Below are 22607 nucleotides of genomic sequence, written 5' to 3'. Positions count from 1 at the left end.
AGCATCCTCTCCTTAGGTCCCTGATGAGTAGATCTTAACCAGGTAAGGAACAGGGAATAGAATAGTCCAGGCAAGGACCTGGTGTGTACATGGGGCCGGGCGCGGGGAGAGGGAAGAGAAGGTGGCTTTCTTGGGGAGCTACACATGATTGAGATAGTTGAGGGTGGAGCAGATGAAGCTACGGGAAGTTTGTAGCTTAGGGAAGGTGTCGCGTGGAAGTTTGAAGCAGGACTGACTCCAGCCCATCTCTCATCTCATGGAGGTGCCCTTCCCTCATTTTAACTTTTCTTCTGCAAACATTTGCTGGGTGCCTAGCTCTGATGTGTCAGGTGATGTGTCAACCACCCTAGACTCCGAGTTAAAATAAAACATCCGCTCAAAATATAAAGCTAAAGTGACTTGCTGGGTTATTGCCTTTTTGCGTTTTCAATCTTTAATGACTTAACAGTTCAGCTAGTGAGGAGAGAAAGAATATAATAAGTCAACTGTGAGACCCAGGAAGGATGGGGCACAATGGCTTTTGTCATTCTGGGGCATGGTCATTCTTTTAGTAAATGTTGTTTCGTTGTGATTAACACGTTTTGTAGAAGCAGATACAATAAGCATTTGTGTTTTGTTCTCCTGAAGATATTATGATGTTTAATGAAAGTCTAAATATATTGGATAATATATGAATTCCTGTTGGCACTGAAAGTACAGTCCATAACTAAAGGTCCTGTCCCCCTAATGCCCTTTCTTTGCTCCATACAAAAAAATCATTTGCCTCCTGTGTACCATGAGGCTCCATGCATGAGTTCATAGCCAAGAGAATGTTTTGGGTTAGGAAAAATAACAGTAGGAATGACAAGCTGTGTATTATTGACTGGAGCACTTTGGGAATCTGATTTGGCAAACCTTGTCCTCTTTGTCAAGGAGGGGTGAGCAGGAGCCACTGTTAATAGTGGGTGCAGACGTGATTCTCAGATTTTGTTTCGTGATCTAGTTCCACGGCCTGAGTTTTTTCCTGGGGTTCATTTTCTTCAAGGTGCCCAGCTGTCTTTCAGGTCTGATGTGCACTCAGGCCAACATGTTTTCTTTACCCTTCCTGCATTCTTACCCAGGCATCTTCCTTCTGTTAACCATTCATTGAATTAAAAAGAAAATTAGGAAATATTTTAAACATTTGAGACAGTATATAGAATAATATAAAGACTATCCCTGGACTACCAGCCATCGCTTCAGCAAGTTGCACTTGCTTCAGGTTCTGTTCAAAAAAACAAAACAAAACAAAACAAAACAAAACAAAACAAAACAAAAGATGGATTCAGCTGATTCCACCTATATATCCCTGTCTCTTTCCTTAGAGTCCCTGTCCTGAAGCTGCATGTTTTGCTGTTTCCTTCCCTATGTATTTATATTCTGTCAATAGCAGATAGAGCCTCAGCTTGCATGTGTTTACATTGTGTGAATGTGATATTGATCTGCCACTTGTCTTTTTTATTAAATATTATCTTCTTGAGGTTTATCAATGTTGGTACATATAGCATCTGGTTCATTTTATCCATTGCATCGTATCCTATTTTTATTCTCAAGTTAAAAAAAAAATCCGTTTTGTTTTCTTAGGTGTTTATGGTACCATTTGATGTACAGTTTTTACTTGTAAAACGTGGATTCTTTTGATTTGGGTTTTTAATATTTTGTTTAAGAATTCTTCCTTACCCCAAGTTCCTAAGTATATTTTCTGATTTTTTTCCTATATAGTTTAAACTTTCATTTTACTTTTAGCTCTTTAATCTACCAAGAATTTATTTTTTGAATAGTGGTGTCAGATGAAAAATATATTAATTTTTCTTGTACAAATAGCCAGTTGACAGAGCAGTAGTTATTGGATAGCTGATCCTTGCCCCATTGATTTGTACCATTCATTTTGATGATTTGCATCAGCCTCTTCTCTGTATTTTATAGTGTCCAGGCACAGAAAAGTAAAATGAAGTCTTGAGCAAGATATCTGGGTAATCCCAGCTTGAAATTTGATGCTAAATTTGAATTTTGCCAACCTCTATATATGGCTTCAACTAGCACGCCTTTAAACATGGAAATTTGTGTGTATTGACACTGCTGTTAAAGAAAACTGAGCAATTATTCTTAAACAAGTGACTAGTGTAAAAAGGATTCTCATAATGGTGTTGACTGCTCTACTCATTATTTATGGATAGGCTCAGCCAGTGCTTCTGTTTAGAGATCAAAATCAAAATCAGTCAGTCAAACCAGCCAACAGAGCTAAGTATGGACTGTTGACAACAATACCGTATCATGGGACTTGGTTTCCATAAAGGTCTGATGCCGACAACAGATTTAGGGAGATTCTTGTGTTTATATCCATGGTCAGTTACACTCCTAGGTTGAACAGTTATGTAGGTAGTCTGCTGTATGCATGCAGTTTGCTGAATTGTGGTACTTTTTAAAACGAGAATGAGTTAAGACATTCAAATCAAACCCTTGAAGGAGAAATTATTACCTATGAAAATGTAAATTCAGGTGAAGTAAACCCAGTCGAGAGTGATAGGAACTGCTCACTGATAGTACCCTTCAGGGAACAGGTGCCTTGGCAGTGGTGACAGTGGGCCAGTGTTGGGTCTGAGCTTTTCAAAAACATCTTTTGTGTTTGGTGACCTATACACCTAATTGGCACAACACTTTTGGCCCCACACATGGTTGGATGACCAGAGCCAGGTGGGCTGACAACCTTTTCTTTACTGTTTCACAGTCCAAAGCAAATGGTGGTGTGTGGCCCAGACATGGAATGCACAAATACCACACTCATGCAAAGAGCACTGTGAAGGAGAGGCTCAATGAACATCGTCCAGTGCAGTGTGTTAGTGGTACATATGAATGAATATACGTAGAGATGAAGATGTATGTATTGCATGTATATATGGTTAGGTAATAAGTTGTCCCTCAGGGTTTCAATTGAAATGTCAACTTCAGGGCAATGTGGTGTATATATATTTTTATGTATATATATTATATATATAAATAAATAGTGTGTGATTATGTGTGATATATTTATGTAATGTATATATTTGTGTCTCTATGTAGACTCATGGAAGATAATGCTAAGTGCATGAAATGTGAAATATTTTATCCAATCAACATTATCTTTTTCTCATAGTTAGGCACACACTGAATAAAAGAAAAGGGCTACAGAGGAGAGAAAGGCATTTTAACCCCAGCCTGTGGGAATTAGGATGAGGATGTCTTAACTTTGCATTGTGAAGTGTTTGTAATTTTAGGAATAGCATGTCGGCATGTGTCTGATGTGCCATGGGATGATAACTCTAGCTCTGTCTGGTGCAGGGAGGGTGTCCTAACAGGAAAAAAGGGCCAGTCAAGAAATAGGGGAAGAATTTGTCTTTTGACGAACTGGAAAAGTCTGTCTGAGGATACGAACATTTCAGTCTTGACGGTAATGTTTCTGTGTGTGGGAGGGGGATTACTGGGAATTGAATCTAGAGACCCTATACTGCTGAGCCATACCCCCAGCCCTTTTAATTTTATTTTGAGATAGGACCTCACTAAATTGCCCAGATTGGCCTTGAACCTGTGATCCTCCTGCCTCAGCCTCCTGAGTCACTGGATTACAGGCCTATGCCACCTGGGCAATAAACTTGAGGAAGGAAAGAGAAAGGCAGGACATGAAATCGTTTATAATTGTAAGTACTTAACATGTGCCAGACCTCGTGCAAGGTGCTGTGTAGGTGTCTCGTAATTCAGTGTTCCTGAAAACTCTGTGATACATGCACAAGATTTTTAGCTCTGCCGTACAGTTGAGAATATGGAGGGACAGGGAATTTGAGTCATTTTCCCAGGGTTCTGTGGCCATCCCAGGACCCCATGAGCTGAAAATAGGAGATAGGAGTGAGTAACAAGAAAGAATGATGAGAATTTTATTTTCACTCACACTTGATATAAGAAATGGATCACCTACCACATTACAAATCACACTTAAAAGTTTCAGATTTTTACATTAAGTGAATTTGGCATGTTTTGTTTTGTCCTGGTTTGTTTTATTTTTGCTATATAATCCTGAACATTTATCATCCCACGGACCTCCTGGTAAACATTTTACCTCCTGTTGCTTCCAATTAAGCCCTTTCTGTTTGTAAGAGAAAACTCACTGCAAGTTTTTTGGAGGTTCAGCTTGCAGTGTGGTAACCTCCAGTTATAAAGTGAACCTGAAGGGGGAAAGTGAAAATAAAACAACCCTGCTCCTGATGTACTCCCTCCGGAAGGAACAATCAAGGATGCCATCTGTGAGTTGCTGCATAGAGACCTCCCTGAGCCGAGCATTTGTAGGAAACCATAGGTCCCTCTTGGGACTGAGTCTGGGAACACTGGGACTCTCATGAATAAGCCATTCCACAGGAGCCCCTGCATCGAGCTGGGTGATTTCTTTCAGAGAACCTTTGGGCAGACTCTTTTCCAGAAATGCACATTCAAAATTGTGCTTGGATATTGTGGTGTTTAAGATGATAGTAACCCATCCTTCTGCATTTGGAGATCTTTTTTAAAAGAACACACCTTAAGCTGCTGTTTGTCATAGTCCCATCCATTTCCAGCCATATTTTCTGTGGTCAACATTATAATTTCACAGCAGTCTCTGATAGGACACATGTCCTCATGAGCCAACCTTCTCTAGATGGTGTTTGATATGATATTGAATAAAAGAATGCCCATGGAAACACCAGGGAAAGATGTGTTTGTCCTGGAGATTTTTCTTTCCTCCTTGACAAATGAGAATGATAAAATTGACCTAATATCTTTTTTTTCTTTGGATGCCTAAAAACTCACAACCAAATCTGAAGCTTCTCAACTATAGCAATTCTGGCCTCAGAGTCTGTGCACTGTTTAACTCCTCCTCCTCCTCCTCCTCTTCCTCTTCCTTTCTTCTTTTTTTTTTTTGTTTTTTTTTTTGGTACCAGGGATTGAACCCAAATGTGCTTAACCACTGAGCCACATCCCGAGCTCTTTTTATTTTGAGACAGGTTCTTGCTGAGTTGTTTAGGGCCTCACTAAGTTCACTAACTTGCTGAGGTTAGCCTCGAGCTGTGCTCCCAGCCTCCCAAGCCTCTGGGATTACAGGCATATGCCCCCATGCCTGGCTGCATGTTCTTTCTTTCGCATAAGCTTTCTTCCCTGATTTATCTTTCTCTTGAACCTAGTTATTTTCTTATATTTACTATAGTAGTAGATAATAGCAACTAAATATATGAAAACATAAAACTTTGTAAAAGTTAGTAAACATAAAACTTTGACTAAAACTAGACATAAAAAAACAAATGTTCTACATTCAATTTCCAGTGTTACAGTGCTGACTTGGAGAGTGGAAAGAGACAATTCCTCTTCCCCTGCTTTTGATAGCTTTAAACTTAACATTTTCTTCCTTTTCTGTGAGACTTCACATACTTGGTTCTCAGGGCCATTCCCACAATGTGTGTCTTGCAGAATTGTAGACTTGAGACATTGTGGTCAGAGCATGGTCACACACACTCAGGAGATGTTTTTATCTATTGCACATTCCCTAGCTCTTTTAATCTATATATTCCTGTAGCACCTACAACCATTCATCAAAGAGTTAGAAATTCTTATCTGAAGAAAAAAATCACACAGACATACAACTAGAATAATTGTTGTGTCCTTTATTTTGGTTAGGAGTTGGTTTCTTGTTTTTAAATTCAAGATCGGGCATGATTTTAATTAACCTGTTTATTTTAGATAGAGATTTCAGGCTTCTGTGTGAACTTAGGAACAAAGCGTTGTTTCTCATTCCAGACAAGACTGAACTCTACATCTCCCTTCCCAAGCAAGCAGCTGGCCGAAGCCACCAGGACTTTGCTGGATAGTCTTGGGAGTCTGGCCCAAGAGGTAAGTCCTGTCTTCCTAGCACCAGCAAGTGGACCATGCACCATGGTCAGTTCCGAGTTTGTCTAAGAGGGTCCTTTAGATTCGAATATGATGTTAGATGTCTTAGTGTCAATTTTAGAAATATAAGTGATCAAAAAACATCATGTGTTTTGATCTTTTTACTTTAGAGATGAAGAAACCAAGGCTCACTGATGTCTCCGGAGCTAATTAGTGACTAAAGTGCCCATGACGAGTCTCGAGCCCAGCCTCTCCCCCCAGTTCTCTCAGTCCCTAGATAATCACACTCTCCCACCCACATGCACTGCTTTTGTCTGACCAGAAACTTCTCTGTTCTGTGTATTCAATAGCAATGTCCTTCAGTCATTTTATCAGAATGTGTTTGCTAACTAATGAGAATCCTGTGCTATTTCTAATCCAGCTCTTTCCCTTGTAAAATACAGCCTTTGAGCTTCAACTGGGGAATATGGTCTCTTAATGAACATTTAGTTGAGTTGGCCTTTGAGGTCCACACGTTGACAGATGTGTCAGAGCAATCTTCGTCCTAGGACCAGAGGGCCTATAGATGTTTGCAAAACAGTTAACCTTTCCTCTGACTCTCATCCAGCCTGTGTTCAGCCTTTCTGACTCCCAGCCTCAGTTCAAATTAGACTGGGAAAGGAGGAGCTGTCATGCCCAGTAGCTGAGCCGGGCAGTGGTCATAAACAACACCGGCTTTAATGTATAGGACCTTGGAAAAGAATAATATGTGGAGAAATTTTCTCAGACTCTGTTTAGTCTTGTTTTTATCTTGACTCATTCTTTAAAAATACTTGGACCACTTTTTCAAATATAATTTATGTTTTCTAACAATAAAAGCAGTGCATGTTCATTGTAGAAATTACAGAAAACCCCAAATTTCCCCCGTCAACCCTTTAGTGTATGTCTTTCTTTTAATGCTGCTCGTATGTCTCTGACGCAGAGGCTTGACTTTCAGGTCTCCTTTAGGAGCAGCCCTCTTCCCACTCATTATTTGCTACTTTGGTTATGAAAGCTGGTGACCTTTGGCTAGGTGGAAAGGCTGGGCCAACTGGGGCTCCTCCAGGAGACAGAAAGAGAAAGAGAAACTGCTCCGCAAGCCCTGGCTATTTCTCCAGGGCCCTCTTGACTGACATGGACATGCCCTGCATTGCTCTGGCAGGTTCCTTCCTCCTCCACCTTGTTCATTTCTGCCCTTAGAGAAAGCAGAGCAGGGGTCGTGGCAGGGAGGCTGCCTCGAAACTCAGGGTTTGTTACAGTTGTTTTTATTTACATCTCTGGCCCTGATTTTTGTCTGGGGTAAAAAAATAAGTTGAAAACACGTGATGTTCCCATTGCTGCTGTGGTATAAACTCTACAGCTGAACGATGTACATTTCCCTTGGCAGCTGCTTCTTGGGCTCTGCTTGCCCTGGTCCAGGACTCTTAATAGAACACCCTCGAGTCACTTTGATCACAAGTTACTCATTGTCTAACTTGCTATTTCTGTGAGACAGATGGAGAAGATAAATAAATGCTCTTCTTTGTTTGGTAAATGTTTGGAAAGAAGGTTAGTTATTTTCACCAAAACACAAACCTTGAAAGGAAAAAAAGAAAAAGGGAGCCTATGTATTTTGAAGATCTGCTTCGGTTCAGGCATTTTTACCTTATTTCCCTGGGTAATCCACATGACAAATGCTAGCTGGATCTTTTTTTTTTTTTTTTTTTTTTTTTTTTTTTTGGTACCAGGGATTGAATCCAGGAGTGCTCAACCATTGAGCCACATGCCCAGCCCATTTTTATATTTTATTTAGAGACGGTGTCACACTGGGTTGCTTAGGGCCTTGCTAAATGACTGAGGCTGGCGTTGAATTTGCGATCCTCCTGCCTCAGTCTCCTGGTCTGCTGGGATTACAGGTGTGCACCACTGTGCCTGGCATTAGGTGGATCTTATTGCATGAATTTTACAGATATGGAACTGAAGCTCAGAAAAATTAGGCTACATTCCCAAAGTTGCCCAGTGAGTTAATTTCAGAAGTGGAAGTTGAGCCCAGGATTGTTGGGCTCCAGAGCTCTTGTTCTTATTTGTACCTTTCTATTCCAAGAGTTTATCACAAACCCTGATGGTAACTAGCATAGAAAGGAGACCCTTCAAAGAAAGAGGATATTCATGAACAGTTGGGGGATTTTAGGAGTAAAATCTGTCAGGACTGACTTGAATTTCACATCTGGATGATGGAGAAGGTGTGCTGGACAAGACTGGGAAAGCAGGACAGGGAGACGGTGTCTCAGACACCTGCTCAGTACCAGTCGGGTGCCTGGCATTGCTAGATGTTGGGGACTCAGTGGTGAACACAGGAACTTCTCTGTTCCCAGGGACTTGCATGGGGTGGGAGACAGAAATAAACAGTTCAGTGTGCAGTGTGACAGCAGGGATACATGCAAGGAGTAAAGCGGGGCAAGGGGTGGGGAGCCATGCAGTGCCATCTGAAAGGAGGTGATGAGGAAGGTCCTGTCTGATAAGGAGACAGCTGAAGGAAACAGCAGCATAGCCATGGGGGGCGGGCAGGCAGGAAGAAGGGCAGATGCAAAGACATCGACGCCAGGGCACGCTTAATGACACGCTTAACGACATGCTTAACGACACGCTTAACGACATGCTTAATGACACGTTTGAAGACCAGGAAGGAAGTCCATGGGGCCAGAAAAAAGTAAACTAGTAGGAGGGTGACCAGAGATGAGATGAGAAAAGCAGTTGGGATTTTCACCACGTAAGATGGGAAGCTGCTGGAGGGTTTGGAGCAGAGGGGGCTGTGACGTGACCTGGGTTTATAGCCTGTTCACTCTCTGGCTGCTGGACTAAGAAGAGACTGGGGCTGGGGCAGGAAGAAGGAAAACCTCGCCACGGATTGAGAAAGCGGTGTCGGTGGCTGTTCATTTACTCGGGGTGGTTATCAAACACCATCAGACACCACTGCCATCCCTGGGCTGGTGGCCACCCCTCCCTGTGAGTCTGCAGATGGAGAAGAATGAGGAGTTTGCCCCTAAGGCAGGTGCTGGGAAGAGCCAGGGGTTTGAAATAACTCAATAGTTTATGACACTTCTGTCCAAAGACGTACTGACATTTTGTGGGAAGAATTTTGTTCTTTAGATTGGGAGGCGGCAGTGAGGCAGCCTGTAGGAAGAGTAGTCAATGGCTTTGACTCCTCATTTAGAAAGTCTCTGGGGCTGGTCCATCGATTGACAAAAGGAAAGGTGGTCTGTCTGTGCCTCCCCTCCCCAACTCTGTGTCCCATACAGGTTATGAAAAGATAAAGCAAGGAATAGCTGGTCCCCTAACTGTGTTCTTGAGGGATGTGCTAGATGCTCCCTCTGTGGAGAGAAATCTTTGTGACACCTGACCTCCCTTGGAGAACCTGGTTCCCATCTGGAGGCAGAAGACAAAGGTTAGGAGCTACAGTGTCCAAGACTGTCTCACTCATAGGAACCAGCAGCCACAGGAAGGTAGAAAAACCGGGCAAATGGAGTTCTTCAGAGTGGGCACAGGATCCTGGAGCCTCTCCCACTGCTCTCCACAGCTCAGTCTTCCCACGTGAGGAGAACACAAAGTGACCTTTCAATGAGTTAGGAATTTATTAATGATTTATTGTGAAATATGTGGAAATGCAAAATACTCTATAAACATTTATAAATAAGAGGAGTTGGGCCAAGAATCCCACAAGGTGCTGGATGCTTGCTGACGAAGGCAGAGTCACAGCCCCTGCCTGCCTCGGGCTTCTGACTCCTCTTGTTCGGGGCTGTACCATTCCTCACCATGCTGTTTTATCTTTGGTGTCTTGATGAGAAGTTGGGTCCTCAGAGACATGCAATGACTTTCCAAGGCTGTAACCAGTGAGGGTTATAGCTAGGGTTCAGACTCAGATCTCCCACCATAAACTTTTTCCATTGCTTTACACTTTACTGAGACCAGGATAGGGAACTTCATATCCTCCCTCTCAGAAGAGGGCTCCTTAATTTCCTCACTGAGTCAGCAGCCAAAGATGGGACTCATCCACAGTCAAAAATAGCTGTTTAAAGAAAGCATTCTCTCCTATAAGCCATCCCTGGGGCTCCATTAACTTCTTTGCTTCTCAAACTTTAATGGGCATTTTAATAGGTAATTACTTGGGTGTCTGGTAAAAATGCAAGTTTGAATTCTGCAGGGGTGCAGAAGGGTCTCAGACTCTGCATTTCAAATAGTCCCTCAGATAATGTGGATGGTGCTGGTTCTAGGACCACAGACAGGGAAGGAAAGTTCTGGCAAGCCCATCACAAGGCTTTGAGAGGATGTCAGACAAAATATGTTCAGGGACATGGGTGTTAAGAGGTCAAGAGAATAAAGCGTTTCTTTCTCATCTCTGTCCCCAACCCTTGCTCTGCCCTTGGCTTGCCTTCCCCTCCCTTCTCCTCCTCCTCCCCGTCCCTGACATCAGCTGTTTAGCATGAGGAGCTGGAGTGACATGCGACAGGAGGTGATGTTTCTGACCAACGTGAACAGCTCCAGCTCCTCCACCCAAATATACCAGGCTGTGTCCCGCATCGTCTGTGGCCACCCGGAGGGCGGGGGGCTGAAGATCAAGTCTCTCAACTGGTATGAGGACAACAACTACAAAGCCCTCTTTGGAGGTAACGGCACGGAGGAAGATGCTGACATCTTCTATGACAACTCTACAAGTGAGTGTCTGTGCCGACCGCAGCCCGTCCCACTCCTCGCACTTCCTCTGTAGCAGCCGTGGACACTGACGTGTCTCATAAGACTGAGCTCCTGGAGGAATCTCTTCTTAACCAGCTCGTTTCCCCCAGTCCTTTGAATGGGGCCTGGCACATCTTAGGTGCACAGTGGTGTTAATCACAACCTCCAAAAGCTTTCTGGGGGATGTTGGAAGGTGGCTCCCTGAGTAATCGAGGATGGGATACTGGCAAAAAGAAAATCCAGTACCATCTTACTTACATGTGGAATCTTAAAAAATCAAGCTCATGAAAGAGTGAGTGGAGGCTGCCAGAACCTGGGGGTGGAGGAATGGGAAATGTTGGCCAAAGGGTACGAAGTTTCAGTTATGCAAGATGAATGAATTCTGGGGAGTTAATGTCTAGTGGGTTGACTATAGTTAATAACACTGTGGTGTGCATGTAAAATGTACTATGAGGGTTGATGTTAATATTCTCACCACACACACACACACACACACTCTCTCTCTCTCTCTCTCTCTCTCTCTCTCTCTCTCTAGCTAACTACGTGAGCTGTTGGATAATTATCTGAATTGTGGTAATCGTTCCATGGTGTATACATATATTCATATATCAGGTTGTGTGTCTTACATGTATACCATTTTCATTAGTCACTTCTACCTTGTTTCAGCTTGGAAAGAAATTTTTAAAAAGGATGAGATGATGGTCTTTTTATTATTATTACAAATATTTGTTGAGTTATGCTTTACACAGTAATAACAGTAACAATAATGACAACAAAACCTAATATTTAGGCAAAATTTCTTATGTGCCATGCCTTCTTTGTAAATGATCTTATTTCACCCTCACAATTAACCCGGCAGGGAAGGTTCTATAACCCTACATTTCACAAGCTCAGAGAGGTTGTGACTTGGTCAAAGCCACATCATAGCTAATTCAAAAGCCCTGGGATCCAAGCCCAAATTCTCCTGGCTCTGGGCCTTTTCCGGTAAACCACACTGCTTCTAAAATACCCGTTGGCTTGTGTGTACCATCACACTTGGGCGTTTGATCTGCTGTTTGTTTTGCGTCCTTAGCCACAAAGCAGTGTTAAAGAACCTTGTAACTCCATATCTGCTTGCCACACTTGGGCAGTTTTGTGGGGATGTGAGTCCTGAAGCAGTGGCAGCAGGGATCCAGTGTTACAGTTTCGACAATGGCATCCTTTTCTTTGAAAACATGATGCAACTGAGCCTTTCTCCATTTCCAGCCACTGGTGTGTCTTTCAGACAGTTGAGTGAGGCGACTTTTTGTGCATTAATGTAACATGAGAACCTCCTATTCTTCTCTAGAGTAAAACACTCCAGACATTTGCAAGTTGCTTTACAAGCCCCAAAGAATGGCATTAAAGCAGCTTCATGAAACACTGTTGCCTCCTCTCCCCCAGCCTGCAGGTCAACCCAAGGGAGGCTTCATTTGTGCAGCAGATGTAATTGGGAGAATATCCTCTTCAGAAAAAATTCTGGGGCTGGGTACATAGCTCAGTGGTAGAGCACTTGCTTAGCATGTGCGTGACCATGAGATCAATTCCCAGCGTACCAATTTTTCTATTATCTTTACAGCATATAGACATTACTTGGTATCTCAAAACCAAAATGAAAGCTAAAACAAATCAAAAAACCCAGAATGAACTCTTTAAAAAATATATCAGGGATAAAACCCATTTGTCTGTTAAAACTTTGGATTTTTCAGTTTCAGGTTTTTATTAAATGTTAGCATAATGGTGATGAGGTCTATTAATTAAAGGAAATTTTTGGCTTTTCACTGAAAACTAAAGTCTGAATTTAGGATTCTGGTTGCTCCTTGAGAATTTTGTTCTCAAGTTCTAGGGCTGGCATGATAGTATGAGTCTAGAGGTATGAGGGCTTGTGCATAGTAAAAACATTTTTCTAGATCAGCTTACTTGTGAGTTATAAGAAGCTCTGATTATTTGCAAAGCATTGCTTTAGAGGCTTTACAGAAAACATCTCAGCTTATCTTCCCCACATCTCTACCACGTAGCTGTTACAAACTACTTTTTACAGAGGATCAAACTGAGGCTCAGACAAGTAATATTATGTTTAAATGACAGTTACCTGGTAGTGGTGAGATTTGAACCTATGACTGTCTTTCTCACTCCCAAAGCTTTGTAAATTCCTATCAGTATATGACCAGGCATATGAATGAGTGTCTTCTATCATCTTTGTAGCTCCTTATTGCAATGATTTGATGAAGAATTTGGAGTCTAGTCCTCTTTCCCGCATCATTTGGAAAGCTCTCAAGCCTCTGCTTGTTGGGAAGATTCTGTATACACCTGACACTCCAGCCACAAGGCAGGTTATGGCCGAGGTAAGGTGCCCAGGCCCAAGACTCCCTCCCCAGAATTCTCTTAGAATTAGGGGAAAAAATAGTAAAGGTGGGTTCAGATGGAGTGTGCCTATGCTCATAGCCTCTGGGACTTTGAAATAGTGGACACCACAATCTGATTGAGCCCAGAACTCACTGTGTGTGGGCCAGCTCCCCAAGCCTAGGTATTTGAATGATAGCTTCAGGCAGGCACTTCTTGGGAATGGGAGAGGGCTGGCCAGGGGCCGCTGTGATGGGGTCTTTTTAGGGAGCACTGACTTACCATCTCTGATCCTATTCTGTGGCCCCTGGCTCTCTACCTGGCTCCAGGTGAACAAGACCTTCCAGGAGCTGGCTGTGTTCCATGATCTGGAAGGCATGTGGGAAGAACTCAGCCCCAAGATCTGGACCTTCATGGAGAATAGCCAAGAAATGGATCTAGTTCGGGTGAGTGTCCCTCTGATTGCTATGTGCCTGGCTTGATCCTGGAGTGGTGAGTTTCTGGTCACTTTGCCAGAAGCTACTAAGATGAGAATTGTCTCATTGGTTGAGATGTAGTGAGCGTAGCTCAATCCACAGGGCTGTTCCCAATCCAGAAGCAGAGACCATGGTGCCGTGCAGTGATAATCCTGTACACTTCAGCGTCAGTGCCTCACGTGGTCAAATACCTGTTTCCTATAAAATGTAGTGAGGGCCGATGTTGGGAAGTAGTTTGGTGATTGCAGGACCTGATTTTCGTTTCTGGCTTCAGCCACTGGAGATAGGTCTTGGAAGAAGGTGTGGGAGCAAAAGTGTCATCTGACATGCGGACTTGCTGGAGGTACTGATCCCTGAGGTGTTGCATGAGTGCAAAGCTGCCACTACTGCATGGCAGGGAATTGCACTTAATGCTTCCCAGCCCCTTGAAGGAGATAAGTGCTCTGGAGACAATTAGATTCAAAAGCAGAGCAGTCAGAGAAGAACAGAATGTCTGCTTTGCTTGAGCCTGAGAGTTGTTTAATCATATCATCCCTGCTTTGGGCTGACTCATTCTCTGGATTATTTCCTGTTCCATGGTGAGGGAGTCTGCTTCTTTTTGTTCATGCTGCCATTAAGAGGCAAAGAGAATTTTGCCAGTTTGCTTGACTTGCGTCTCATTGATCCAAGGGGCATGGGGTTTTTGAGACTGCACCTAACTAGAGGGAACTCTTCTGAAGTTTAGAACTGTCCTCTGGGGGTCAGATTACTGAGGAAGAAGCATTCCATGATGAAGAAGCCCAAACCTCCTGTGCTGTACTATTTCCGTCACGCATGTGCACAGTTCTTATATCAGAGCCTTTTAAAACAGGGAACCTGAGTGAGAAAAAATGTGAATGGTGATTGGTATGGACTGATACTACTATTATTCAATAGGAATAGCTCATGTCTCTTAAGCATGACTCTCTGTTGGGCTTCAGTTCATCTCCTATAGAGGAGTCACATGATCTATGCACCAACAGTGCCATAGACCTAAGTGTGGTCTCGGACTTCTTCCTGGCCTTTTTCTTGGAATCCATATTTCTATTAGTTGGACTTATTGTCTGTAGTCTCAGAGAATGATAAAGAGTCCACTTGAATGAATTCCGTGAGCTTTCATTTGGGGGTAAGTAGATGTTTCCCTGCTCTTAAATTGATAGTTTGCCTTGGAGTCTCCAACTGCTTATAAGCTCCTAGATCTTAAGGCATAATGTCTTTGTATTCATGGGGGTGGCCATGTTGGCACTAAGAATGTGACATTTGGGATAAGTTCTGCCCTTTTCTGTGTGGCTTCCAAAGGCAGTATGGCCAGGGAGAGCAGCAAGATCAGAGGGATGTGCCTAGTGAGATTATCATGTAGTAGATCTGGGGACTTGAGAGGACCAGGAGCCCTAAGGGGCCATGAGCAGCTTCGGGAATCTAGCTGGGAGAATCCTGGATGTGTGATAGGCAGTGGGGAGTGGAAACCAGAGAGAAAGGCACAGTGTACCTTGGAGGGCCTTGTGTATCATGCTGAGGATCTTTAAGCTCTGGGAGGATCATAAAAGGGTTTATGTAGTGGAGATGTAGATGAATTATTTGATATGACATGAATTGAACAGGCAAGATGGGTGGATGGGTAGACACTAGGGCAGAGTCTGTGCAAGTGAGTGGCCAAGGCATAAATAGGAAGGGAGTCCTGGTGACTGCTTGGTTGAGGGAGGCACCAGGATGATTCTTGGTTTCTGGCTGGCTAGTGGGGATGTCCAGCAGGCTGATGGCTGCTGGGGTCACAGTACAGGAGAACAATTGGACAGACTTGGAATTTGTCAGCCCATGGGTGGACATCAGAGGAACCTTGTCTGGTTGCTTTCTTCTCTGACTTAAAGAGTGCTTCTTTAACTCCACAAACATGGGCTTCTCAGTCTTCAGCAACCCCTGCAGCCTAACCTCTGGTTACATGAGGCTATGCCTGAGGCTTCCGCTTTTCTGTGGTACCTCTTCTCTTTCTGAGGTCTCTGGCTGTGTCTGCTCCCATTACATCTCCCTGTAGATCTGGAGGCACTTCTCTTGATTGAGTCCCAGCGACCTCTGATGCTGAATTGCTCTCTTTACTGAGCTGCCCTTGGCCTCCCCTCTCCAGGCCCTGGTGTGTCTCTGCCTACCCCTCCAAGGGCACTCTTAAGTCTCCTGGTCCTCTCAAGCCCCCAGAACTGTTACATTGTCAGTAGTCTTACTGGGCACATCCCTCTGGTTTTGTTGTCCTTCTTGGCCATGTTGCTTTCAGTCGCCGCACTGGGTAAGGCAGGCCTCACTCCAAATGCCATATCCCTTCACTCTACTCATATTTGTTTGGTTCAAGCATCCAAGTAAAGTAGTTTCAGAATTGCTAACCTATGCCTCTGTGAACTTCTGTTGAGGTACAGTTTTGTATCTGTTATAAAATAAATACTTGTCTTATTGATGACGGTACAAATTGTTATTCCCTATTGAAAGCAATTTTGAAAGAAGGTTTCAAGAACCATGCCATTCATGTATCTCCATTCCATATGCCCCCAGGGATGTGTCCTACAGAAATAATTTTAAAGGAGTCACCATAGGAAAGAAGTGTTATTGCCATAATAATTGCTATTGTGAGAAATCAGAAATAAACTAAATGTTCAGAAGTTCAGGAATAGTTAATGAAATTACAGTATATATACTCTGTAAAATCATTATGATGTGACAGACACCAGGGTCTGGAAGTGAAGGGCCATGGAGAAAAAAAACTTATGATGTTTGTGAAAATAAGACCGACTTTTAAAGGTTTTTCAGACCCTTCAGAAAGCCAGAGCTTCCTCTTCCCTCTTGAAGCTGTGATGAGAGCTGCAGATATATCTCTTTGCTGAGCTTACAACTACCTCTTTTCCTGGCTACATACCTCTGCAGACCTTTGCCCCCGGCCTCCTGGATCTGGTCTGTTCTCTGAGCACCAGATTGACTTGCCCCTCTTCTTCACATTGACCCACACAAGCAACCAACTGGTGAGGGAGGAACAGGAATGGAAAACGGGCCTCCTTTGCCTCATGAACCATATGTGCTGCTATTGGAAAAGATTGCATTTTATTTGCTTTAACCAGCACCATTGGTTCCCTAAATTAAGCAGTAAAAGTGGGATCAGTGTAGAGGTAGGGTTTGTATTGGGATGATCAGACTTGATGTCTAATGAAGATGGTGTGCACTACGATGGGTGCACAGAATCAGAGGGCCTAGGTTTCATATCCAGACCTTGCTACTTATTATAACTGTGTCTTTATGTGAGAGACAACCTCTCTGAACCTGAGCTTTCCCCTGTGTGCAGTGGAGAATATTAAAGGTTCCTCCCTCATGGTGTTATGTGAGATGTAAAGTATATAAATCCCTCAACATTGTATTGCCATGTCCATTGTTATAGTTAATCATGGAAACCTGAGCTATTACATGGACTGAGAATTCAGACTGGTCTGAATTCATACTATGAGCATGTTGACCCAGCTGTGATTGAAATCATTATTTTTAACATCAGTCTTCTCTCCTATAAAATGGAGACACTGTAACATACCTCAAACACTTCTTTGAAGTCACACAGAGAGACAATGTATGGGCAAGGGTTTGGTACATCACAGATGTAGTGGAGGATCACCACTCCTACGTTCTCTTTGAAATGGCAGACGCTGTTGGACAGCAGAAGCAATGACCGCTTTTGGGAACAGCAGTTGGATGGCTTAGATTGGACAGCCCAAGACATCGTGGCATTTCTGGCCAAGCACCCAGAAGATGTCCAGTCTGTTAATGGCTCTGTGTACACCTGGAGAGAAGCTTTCAATGAGACCAACAGGGCAATCCAGACCATTTCTCGCTTCATGGAGGTGAGGATCTGTTATGTGCATTATTTAGAAAAGACTTAGGGTGATTCTTTTCTTTGATACATTGCAATAAAGTTAGAGGCAGGAGGAAAGCTTTGAGTGGGTGTGTAGTCCCATTTCTAGCCGTCGCCCTCAAGCCTAACAGTTTGGGTACAAAAGGCCCTCAATAAATGTTGGTTTGAATGAGTAAGTAAACTTAACTCTGGCTTTATTCTGTGTGGATTCAAGTGTTTCCATCTATTCTCTTCCAGGTTCCTGGTTTTGATATGTGTAACGGCAATAAAATGTTCCCTTACAAAGACATTATTTATGAAAGATATCTGAGCTTTAATTAGGGGCAGATTAAATATTAAAAATATAATCCTAAAAATTATGGCATTTTATAGGGATGAATAAAAGGCTGTTTGGGTCTGTTTAATCATTGCTAAGAAGAAAGAGAGGAAATAAGATATAATGATTGCTTCAATTTCTTTTCCCCCACAAAAATCAATACAAGTAATTTCTCTCTCTAGATACTTCCAGCATTTCTCTTAAATTTCAGTTAAAAACCGAAAGGCCCATTCTTGGTTAAGATTGGAAAACTACTTTAGAGACATTAGATAGTGAGGATTTAAGTCATGCAATCAGTTTACCTCTCGGGTGGGATCTCTCTGGCCACTGCCTGCTACCTGGCCGCTGGTGTTCTCACGAAGGCTGTTCTCCATCAGTGTGTCAACCTGAACAAGCTGGAACCCATACCCACAGAGGTCCGGCTCATCAACAAGTCCATGGAGCTGCTGGACGAGAGGAAGTTCTGGGCTGGCATTGTGTTCACGGGAATCACTCCAGGCAGTGCTGAGCTGCCCCATCACGTCAAGTACAAGATCCGAATGGACATTGACAACGTGGAGAGGACAAACAAAATCAAGGATGGGTAAGTTGAATCCCATCACACTGGCCCTGTCTTGGGAAGTCAAGACAGCTGCTATGTCTAGAGCTACTTTATTTGAATTACTCATTTAGTAGAAATTTCAATGAAAAAAATCACTGGTTACAGTATGATTTTGATAAAACTGGTACATTCATTGCTGGGGGGCTATGATTTCCAAGGTCATAAAATATTAGTATCTTCTGATTCAGCTTTTCCAATCAAGAGAGCTAATCTCAAGGAATTAAGTCAGCAGAAGAGAAGGGAAAAACAACCTTTAGGTTCTTCATGCTAACACTATTTGTTTTTCTGAAGAGAAGCAAACAACCAATAAGAAGGAAATGGTTAAGTAAATTTTGTCATATCCACTCCATGCAGTGTTAAGTAGTCAGGAAGGTGGAAATAAAAAGCAAAAACAAAATATAGTCTGTTTATTCTGCTTGTTTCTTTTTAAAAATATGTGTACACATTGGCTAAAACCAGAAATTAAGTTACAGAAATAAAAAGAGTGACTTGATATAGGTGGTGGGATTGTGGGTGATGGGATTTTCTTACTGGAGGTCTCTGAGAAATGTTCACTCACCTGTGGTTTGGTTTAGGTACTGGGACCCTGGTCCTCGGGCTGACCCCTTTGAGGATATGCGGTACGTCTGGGGGGGCTTCGCCTACTTGCAGGATGTGGTGGAGCAGGCGATCATCAGGGTGCTGACGGGCACCGAGAAGAAAACTGGTGTCTATGTGCAGCAGATGCCCTACCCCTGTTATGTCGATGACATGTAAGTTACCAGCCAGCTACCAGCTTTATTTAAATAACCAGTTAGCACTGTTCCACGTAGAACGTGTGTGTGTGTGTGTGTGTGTGTGTGTGTGTGTGTGTGTGTAAGTGAAAATAACTAGCCAACTGTAGATGGTCATTAGTTCCATCCATGTGGCAGAGACGCACATGTGCACATGCTTAGTAATTCTTCCTCCTTTCTCATCTCTGGTTACCTAGACTTTATTTTTTACACTCTACCCTTTTGGTCAAAATTTGACCAATTTGTAAAATTTGTCATGACAAACACATGCCAGTACACATATCCACATCCTCCCAAACTCAGAAATAGTACATGTATGAAAGCAGATTTCCTGTAAATTTGTCCACTTCCTCTAAATGATTGTTGCACCACATTTTGAAGGAATGCATGTGAGACTGAGCAAAGGTATGACTCTACATCATGCACAACCATAGGAACGAAAAGTTGTACCCCATTTGTGTACAGTGATCAAAATGCAGACTGTAAAAATTAAAAAAAAATACAAATAAATAAATAATTTAAAAGAAAAACATATTTGTCTTAGACTTTTTAGATAATCTTTTAGCACTTAGTCACTAAAGAGCTAAGTTCTCATTATGGGAACTGTGCCTTGGGAACTAATGATTTTTCAAAAAGAATGGGCAGAGGTAGGTGTAGTTATTACAGGCATCTCAAATATGTCAAGTCCCTCCAAATTCTGGATATTTTCTTATTCTGTGTGTGTGTGTCTCTGTGTGTGTGTGTGTGTGTGCGTGTGTGTGCGTGTGTGTGTGTGTTTGTGTGTGTGTCTGTGTGTGTGTGAAAGAGCAGTATTCCTCTGCATTTGGTCTCTTTTGCATTGAACTACCTGTTTCCTTGTATGGTGAACTCTAGCTTTTCCAGGTCACCAGAAAATCTTTTTTCTACCTGAAATGATTGACCAGAATATTTTCAAAGGAAGACTTTTCCAAAGAGCCCCCAAGCCCAGGCTTACTTTAGGAAGATGTCTTAGGATGAGGGCACTGGAGTTCAGAGGCATTAGGGACCTTTGCCTGTGGTCATGTAGAAAGTGCATAAGCAGCACAGAGGGGATTTGGGGACTTGAACCTTAGCTTTTGGGATCCAAACTCCACGTCCCCTTACTTTGTAGCCCAGTATTTCCTGTGCTAGTTTGGAATCTGAAATGTTTCTCTGCAGTGTGATGAGAATTAAACTAAGCATGTCAGTAGTGAGATGACTTTGGAGATGCTGAACTCTGTGAGAGATTGAGTTGGGATTTTACTTTTTAGCTTTGGTTTTCAGCTTCACACCATCTCACAGCTACCTAGTTCCTAAAGCAAGCCTCCCAAGAAATTTGGGTTGCAGTACTTCACTAGCCCAGCTTTTATCTCTGTGTCAAACTGCTCATGAAGCATTGGGCAACCTGTACATTTTGGAGTCTGGGGCCCTGCCCTAAGTGGTTCAGATGTGGTGCTTCTCTAGCATACAGGCTCGGAGGCCTTGACCCCTGATCCTAGCTCACACCTGTCTTTTGGTCTTCCCTGCCCTTCCTTGCTGGCTTCAGCTTCCTGCGGGTGATGAGCCGGTCAATGCCCCTCTTCATGACGCTGGCCTGGATCTACTCTGTGGCTGTGATCATCAAGGGCATTGTGTATGAGAAGGAGGCGCGGCTGAAGGAGACCATGCGGATCATGGGCCTGGACAACGGCATCCTCTGGTTTAGCTGGTTCATCAGCAGCCTCATCCCTCTGCTCGTGAGTGCTGGCCTGCTGGTGGTCATCTTGAAGGTGAGGCTGCTTCACTTGCTCCTCCCTGCCGGGGAACTCCTAAACAGCCCACTATGAGTAGGGGAAGAATAAAAGCCAAAACGTTAGGAGGGAAAGAGGAACCTTACCTGCTATATCCTGTAATCCCTCATTTTAGGGCTGGAGAGTGAGGTCCAGAGAGGAGCAGTGACTTGACCAGGGTCCACCCAGCTCGTTAGTAGCTAAGATGTGCTGGAAACCAAGGCTGAGGCTTTCCAGGATCCAGCAAATATCTAACCGCACCACACTGTCTGCTTTACAGTGTAGCCACTGGTTTCCTTAGACAGATTGAGTGGTGATTCTTCCTGAGTTCCTAAAAACAATAATCAGAAGGCTATCTGTTGGTGCAGGTTAGGTTGTCAGAAGCAGAGGCTGAGTGTGGCACGTGGGTATTCATTAGGGATCAACAGTTGTGGCAGAGATGAAGCATGTGGGATTGGCAGAGGGAGGAGTGGCACCATGATACAGGGCCAGTGCCATGGAGTGCTCTGGAGGGCAGCCAGCTGCAGGCATCCTGCACTGAGCTGAAGTGTCCAGTTCCTTAGCCTCCCCAAGGCATCATTCATTGGATGTGGGCAGGCTGTACCCCAGGGCCAGGTGGCTCTCTTTAGCTGACACCGGAGGCCACCTTGAGACAGCCAGCTAGTAAGCCCTCCCTTAAAGCAGACTCTGGGCAGTGCCATTCTATGCGAGTCTTATACACTAATATATGTCACAATTTTCTTTCTCCACACTTATTTATATAAAGATCTATCATCTAAAATTGAATGTTTGCAAAGAGGGAGGAGTGCAAAGGGACAGGAAATGACGTTCACTTTAATACTGGCCACTCTTTGTTACGAATAAGCAGCTGCTGATGCCAAGTCACTGTTTAAAGCATATCCCATGTCCTGCCTTGTTATCTCCTCACTAAGTGACCCATTGAGCATTCAAGGAAAGGAGGCTAAGGAAGGCCAAAGTTTCACCAAGGCACAGAGCAGGACTGCAGAACCAAGATTTGAATGCATCCTCTCTAAGTCGGGAATGAAGATCCCACAGATCACGCAAGTGAGTGCTTGGGCTTGTGAAGGCAGCACTTAACCGGCCTTTTCCTTCCCAGTTAGGAAACCTGCTGCCCTACAGCGACCCCAGCGTGGTGTTTGTCTTCCTGTCCGTGTTTGCCGTGGTGACCATCCTGCAGTGCTTCCTGATTAGCACTCTCTTCTCCCGGGCCAACCTGGCAGCAGCCTGTGGGGGCATCATCTACTTCACACTGTACCTGCCCTATGTCCTGTGCGTGGCGTGGCAGGACTACGTGGGCTTCACAGTCAAGATCTTTGCCGTGAGTAATTTTGGACCCACTGCAGCAGTTGTAGTCACGGCCACATCAGGTGCTTGACCTCCCCTGATGTTGCCCATGAGTAGAAGCAACAAGCTGAGAATACAAGCTGTTGAACCTCAGTTCTAGATCCTAAGTTCTTTGAAGGCAGGGCTTCTGGGTTATTAAATTGTTTATCTCTGCGAATGCTGGTTGGATTGAATTGAATGGAATGTTTCCTTGATCAAACCGTCCCTTGAACCTGGTTGGGGGTAAATTGGGAAGAGCTTTAGGCCATAGATGCCAACTCTGCTCTCAGCCTCCCAGTTCTGTTGAAGCTTCCTGCAAAGTCACAGCCACAAATAGGACTGAAAGTTCTTGAGGTTAAAGATGGCTCATTCTTGACTCTTGCCTTCCTTGTGTACAGTATGGTGTGTGGCTTGAGTAATATTTCATGAACTGAGCAAGACTTAGG

The 22607-nt window shown here is 43.6% G+C and overlaps 1 protein-coding gene across 2 annotated transcripts in view; it reads left to right on the top strand.

Moving 5' to 3' along the window:
• The window catches only part of ABCA1 (ATP binding cassette subfamily A member 1), a 130368-nt gene that overhangs the window by 63915 nt on the left and 43846 nt on the right, over window positions 1-22607 (top strand). For both annotated transcript variants that reach the window (XM_079113699.1, XM_079113700.1), the window contains exons 8-16: window positions 5812-5904; window positions 10370-10610; window positions 12853-12992; window positions 13320-13436; window positions 17153-17350; window positions 18055-18260; window positions 18854-19030; window positions 20595-20817; window positions 21935-22156. In XM_079113699.1, the coding sequence (XP_078969825.1) occupies window positions 5812-5904; window positions 10370-10610; window positions 12853-12992; window positions 13320-13436; window positions 17153-17350; window positions 18055-18260; window positions 18854-19030; window positions 20595-20817; window positions 21935-22156 (1617 nt within the window). The remainder of the gene's footprint in view (window positions 1-5811; window positions 5905-10369; window positions 10611-12852; window positions 12993-13319; window positions 13437-17152; window positions 17351-18054; window positions 18261-18853; window positions 19031-20594; window positions 20818-21934; window positions 22157-22607) is intronic.

Source organism: Sciurus vulgaris (genome assembly GCF_902686455.1).
Source record: "Sciurus vulgaris genome assembly, chromosome: 15".
NCBI classification, from domain to species: Eukaryota; Metazoa; Chordata; class Mammalia; order Rodentia; family Sciuridae; genus Sciurus; species Sciurus vulgaris.
The sequence above is the reverse complement of the archived record's forward strand: the minus strand, read 5'-3'. Positions and strand labels throughout refer to the sequence as shown.